Source organism: Pecten maximus, chromosome 14, assembly GCF_902652985.1.
Source record: "Pecten maximus chromosome 14, xPecMax1.1, whole genome shotgun sequence".
In the NCBI taxonomy this organism is placed as follows: domain Eukaryota; kingdom Metazoa; phylum Mollusca; class Bivalvia; order Pectinida; family Pectinidae; genus Pecten; species Pecten maximus.
This window is the reverse complement of record NC_047028.1, coordinates 17,502,842-17,508,937: the sequence shown is the minus strand read 5'-3', so window position 1 is coordinate 17,508,937 and position 6,096 is coordinate 17,502,842. Positions and strand designations below refer to the sequence as shown.

General features: G+C 30.4%; 1 protein-coding gene across 5 annotated transcripts in view; it reads right to left on the bottom strand.

The window, feature by feature from the left end:
- Positions 1 to 6,096, bottom strand: part of LOC117342759 (dedicator of cytokinesis protein 9-like) — a 135,972-nt gene that overhangs the window by 70,874 nt on the left and 59,002 nt on the right. For all 5 annotated transcript variants that reach the window (XM_033904998.1, XM_033904997.1, XM_033904999.1 and 2 more), the window contains exon 27: positions 4,652 to 4,666. In XM_033904998.1, coding sequence (XP_033760889.1) covers positions 4,652 to 4,666 — 15 coding nt within the window. The remainder of the gene's footprint in view (positions 1 to 4,651; positions 4,667 to 6,096) is intronic.

Here is a 6,096-nt window from a genome sequence, read left to right as displayed (position 1 = left end):
TTGACGTGAAGTACGGTCATCAAACGAATGTTTGGCGAGCTGGTCACGGAGGACTGTGATCGCTATACGACGTATTTCGCGCGGCTCACTAAGCGCCATCTTCAGCTCCTGCAGTATCAGGCCTGCCAGGTAGTGCTGTTTCCGGTATTCCTCAGAGAGGGTATAGTCACATTTCAGATCTGTAACCATGGCAACAGTAAAATTACTTCTAAAAGAAACCATAACAATATTGGAAAAAGGACCATGTTTTTTTGCATATACAGTATACATATTATATTTCAAGACAACGGTTCACGTTGTGATGAAATTGATGACACATTGAGTTCAATTTTTTAAATTTGATTTCTTCAACATTAAAAAATCATACCTGTTCATGTTGAAAGGTGTTGAAATTTTATGCTCCATTTTAATATTTGAGAAAAATTATAAGTTGATATATAGTGGTAACAGTGAAGGCTTAATGAAGATACATGATGTTTAATTGAAGGAATTTATAACTGTGTATGTATCCAACAAAGTATGTCTCACTATCCTTACAGCATAACTGCTTCATAATCATAATTAGTTTGCTTCTGAGAAACTCATGTCATCCATGAGACATTCATTATGACAAAGATACTTTAATCAATATTAGATATGACATCATTATGATGCACTTTTCAAACAATTCCCATTTGGTAAAACCAACAACCAATACAATTCAAATTAAAACCAACAAATTATCATTATGACATCTTTGTACATTCAGATTCACCACTGAAAACAACACTGAGGTTTGTAATTATCATTCAAACTCGCCAAACCGAAAATCAGGAGAGAAAAATTACCAGCATTCAGATTTTAGCTTCCCAGGTTAGTTTTTAAAACAAACTTTCAAATACATATATCTTTCTTTTTCATAATTAAATTATCAATTAAAAATGGTTATGCATCCATTAAAAACTTTTAGTATTACATGCATAATCATCAGTATGAAATCTTAAATTTGTTGACCTCAAGTTATTCTTCTTCTGACCTTTCACCTTTGCACTTTTAGTATTTGACCTTGTTGACCTGAACTTTGACATTTAACCTTTTCGATAATTCAGTGATTAATGATTAAAACTTGACATGTGTGATGATATTTCAAGTCTCAACATGCTCTTTGGTCTCCATACCAGTAATGCAGCTGGTCCAATATTGATTTAATCAAGATAACTTTATATAAGTACCTGTTGATTTTTTATTTTTTTTACAGATTGTCAGCACAAGTCCATTAGTTATCAATACCAATTGATCCCACATTAGTTTTAAATCAATTCAGGAAAAAAATAAACAATATAAAGAAAACTTGCTGTATATAGTCAGATTGCATTTCAACACTGAAAAAAATAAGGTCAATACTAAGTTAAACTGATGACTTCAATAAATCTGACTTCATAATTTTGTAAAATGGAAAATCAAAAAATATATTTTGCTGAAAAGAAGAAAGCATTGATCACAAAAAACAGTCATTCAAATTTACTTAGTCAAACATATTACAGAATATGTACAAAGTGACATAACTCCATTAATCTTAGTTACTGACAAAAAATAATCCTGCAAAACACTGCTACCAAAACAGGTACTGTGATCAAAGGGCTGTAACTCTATATATAGTGTAACAAAACAAACAAAGGTCCATAACTCTGTATAAAGCCTAGCAGTGGACAGAGGAGGTAAACCAGTAACTGGATCGGTATAAAATGTGAAACAAGAATTGTATTGTCCTCACTTTACCATCCAAAGGATTAGTCACATACATATGGCAACAAATTGCGAATTGTAGTTCAAATAGATACCTATTAAATGTTTTAACAGACAGAATGACAGAATGCTAACTGGAGAAATAATGCTACAAACAGCTGTAAAGGATAACCCATAACATAATCATTATATGTCACTCATAACATTATGATAATTATGTCACTCATAACATTATGATAATTATGTCACTCATAACATTATGATAATTATGTCACTCATAACATTATGATAATTATGTCACTCATAACATTATGATAATTAGTCTCTCATAACAATATGATAATAATGTCGCTCATAACATTATGATAATTATGTCACTCCTAACATTATGATAACTATGTCGCTCATAACATTATGATAATTATGTGACTCATAACAATATGATAATCATGTCACTCATAACATTATGATAATTATGTCACTCATAACATTATGATAGTTATGTCACTCATAACATTATGATAATCATGTCACTCATAATGATAATTAGTCTCTATAACCTCTGAGTCACTGACATTGGTAACCTCTATATACACAAGAATTCCACAGAAGTGGATGTGTCACCTGCGCAGAATGTTATGTGATTACAAGAGTTATTGCACTGAAACAGATTTTCTATTTATAGTAACAGTAACCTTGACCTTTGGACCAGTGAAAAAACAATCCCATGTAAGCACTTGTGGTAAAGAAAATCTGCATGGAAATTGAGTTTGATGGGCCCAAAGGAACTCGAGATATTAGAAGGAAACAGTGACCTTGACCTTTGACCCTGAAAAGTGACCCCAAGCAAGCATTTTTGGTAAGGAAGATCTGCATGAAGTTAGAGTTTGATCAGCCCAGAGGAACTTTTGGCAAGGAAATGAAATGTCTTTTTAGTAACATTGACCTTGACCTTTGAACTTCAGACCTGAAAATTAATCCTAAGCAAGCATTTGGGATAAAGAAGATCTGCATAAAGTTTGAATATTATTAGCTTAAGGGAACTCGGGTTATCCCACTGAAAAATATTCTTTTTTATTAGTAACAGTGACCTTGACCTTCAACCTTTGGACCTGAAAAGCAATCCGAAGCTAGCACTTTTGGTAAGGAAGATCTGCATCAAGTTTGAGTTGATTAGCCAAAGGGAACTTGAGTTATCGCACAGAAACCTCAATGCGGGCAAAGCCACCAACATATTGATACCTATATGCCACCTGCTTTTTGCAGGTGACACAACAATGTAAATGTAAGAAAACAAACTGCAAAGGCTATATTGACATAGCAGCATGCAGGCAACCTACCAACATTTCACAAGGCAAATGAGGCAAAAAAAATTTATCTGGTTGTTTCTTTGCTGGGTTTATTGCCTCATGAATAGTCAGGGTCATTTTGAGGCAGAGTATCCTTGTAGTAGAAAGAGGCTACTAACTTACTGTATTTTTTTTTTTTTTTTTTTTTCAATTTATTTCTTTTTTCTCCCCCTTTATTGTCTTTGGAATTTAAGACACTATTGTTTTCTTATACCAAAACAAAAAACAAAAACAAAAAGGCAAAAAAAAAAAAAATAATAAAAAAAAAAAAAAAAAACAAGTGAGAAAAAGAATCAATGAAATTCAAACAAATAAAAACAAAAGAAATAATATCAAAAATTAAAACTCAATCAAAATAAATTATATATACAGATATCCTGGATTTTATATTTTGTATCTATACTCCCTTAAAATATAATATAAATATTCCAAATAAAATTGAAGTACATTGTATTTGAAATTGATTTTCAAATTATACCAATTCATTAAGTTGGTATATTACACCGTTTATATATACATATATAATGATGTAAGAAAGATCACCTGAGAGCTGGTTAGTCAGAAAGCAATTGTGTTGTATATAAAAAGAATTCTTCCATAATAATACCTAGATTGTTCTCACTGATGGTTTTCAAAACCACCAAAAATATCTGTAAGTTGTTTGAACTGCCACATGTTGACGCCTAAAATCGATTACAGATATATTATTGGAAAATTTACTCAGATTTTTGGATGAACTTCTTTCATTTCTGGAAAAATTCTCTCAAGATGAGTCTGCAAGAAGTGCATTTACTGATGTTATTGCACCTATGAACGGAGTTTGATAAAATTACAACATTTTTTTAAGATAGAGCTGTAAATGAAGATTCTATCATTGTTTTGGAACAAAAAAACAGAAACAGGAACTGTAATAAATCCTACAACAAAGTTTTTACCAAGACCCAGCTCATGGGTGGGGAAAATGGTATCTAGATCTGAAATACAAATTGTTGCCCTGGCTTAATGGAATGAAATCATAGTTTGTGAAGATACAGCATTTGGTGCTTGATGAGAACCGACAAGGGTCAGTTAAGGTCACTTAGGGTTCAAGCATATTCTATATCTAAAAAGATTACACATGTTCAGAATGATAATTTGGTTTAAGTTAATAACTAATCAAGTTTTTTGTAAATATGATGAAATGCAAGGTAACAAAAATATGAAGGGAACAGGTTTTTCCAAGATTCCAGGGAGTTACCAGGTATCCAACCAATGGAAAGGCACATACCAGACAAAACAATGGTTACCATGGCGCTATGAAGGGTATATAAGTGATTGCAGATATTAAGATTTATTTCAAGCAAAGAAAACTCTAGATATAAAAAATCGTATATGATACAATAAAACACTGTAAAGCATTATAGTTAGATTCTAAGAAGCATAAAGAAAATATCACTGAAATGCAAGTTCAATCCACACAAGCAAAGGAAAAATATCACTCCATTTATTTCAAACAGTGCAGGATGTACACCACTGCATGCGACAAAATATTGCGACAATTTCTCATCTACAGGAATAGTTTAAAGTGAGCTGTTTACCTTCCAGTTTGATGTCTGTGCAAAGAATAGCATGGAACAAACACGATAAAACAGATCGGTCATGTGTGTCTCAAGTGGACGTGGTAATTAAAAAAACAACTTCTGAGGCGGGAATCTGGACACATTAAAATGCATTCTCTTAACTGAGTCTTTAAAAATAACACCATTAGAAATTTATCCAATAGTACAATAACATGATAAAAACATCGTTTTTTATTTTTGGCTTTGTTTTCAAAATATTCATATTCATAGTGTATTCATTAACAGAAATATAAAGTTATGATAATAATTAATTTAAAAAGATCTTTTGTAAATGAAAATTGCAATTGTCATTTTATTATGTATACAGAATTTCAGGATATTTAAAAATATCAATAAAATTTCAATTTTAAATTCTTTTAGAACTTTTGTTTTTCTCTATACAATTAAATCAAAATATGCAACATATTTTGGTGTAATACCAGAAGATTCCAAGATGTTTATTTATCCAAACATAATAGACAAATAGTCTACTCATCATACATCCAATATAAAACTTCTTTAAGATATACTACATCTTTGAAATCTTTGAAAAGAATTATTTCTAATTTCCAAGGAAAAAAACACTGTTTGGTAATAATTTTATCTAATGAAAAATATCTTTTTAGTGGGAGAAATTCATAAGGGAGATAACTCTAACAGGGTGGTTTAAAGTGATTGGTGATGTCAAATTAAATGTCAGTTCAGCATTCAAAAATATTTCCTAAAAGCAGTGATACATAACAATTATTGTCAGTGCTAAAATACAAAGATATTTTGTAAATATTTGGCTGTTAAAATGTAAAATGATATTCATATCTATTATATATATAAGTAAGGCTTCAATTCTTGTCTTCAAATAAAGAAGAAAAGAGGAGAAAACCATCCTTGTGTATCCAATGAAATTCTATTACCATGCAAATACTTAACCAATATTATTGATGTATACAAATAATTAGAATATTTCTCATCAATATTCATAATTAATGGTAACTCAAGGCAGAGGTTACAGGGTTTTTAATTATGTATACAAAATGTGAAATATATGATATAAATATTTATATCGATATAGAGATAATAATTTTAGATAACCATAATCCACTAGTACGATAGACATGCAGCTCCCCCAGACCTTCAATATTGTATTTATATTTTGATTTTGCACAATCCAGATAGAAAGCAGTTGCATAACAATAGAACATGAAATTGAATATATCAAATGACTTATATTACATTTGAAATATTACAAATGGATTTTTTGTACTAATAATGATCAAAAATATCTTATACACATGGTTCCATCTTCTTATTGAAAATTACTAATATTAGTTTTCAAATAAAAGAAAATGGTATTGTAACATCCCAAAAAAATAAAATTCCATAACTAAATTGTCACACATGGAAATAGGACTCTTAAAGAGGCAACA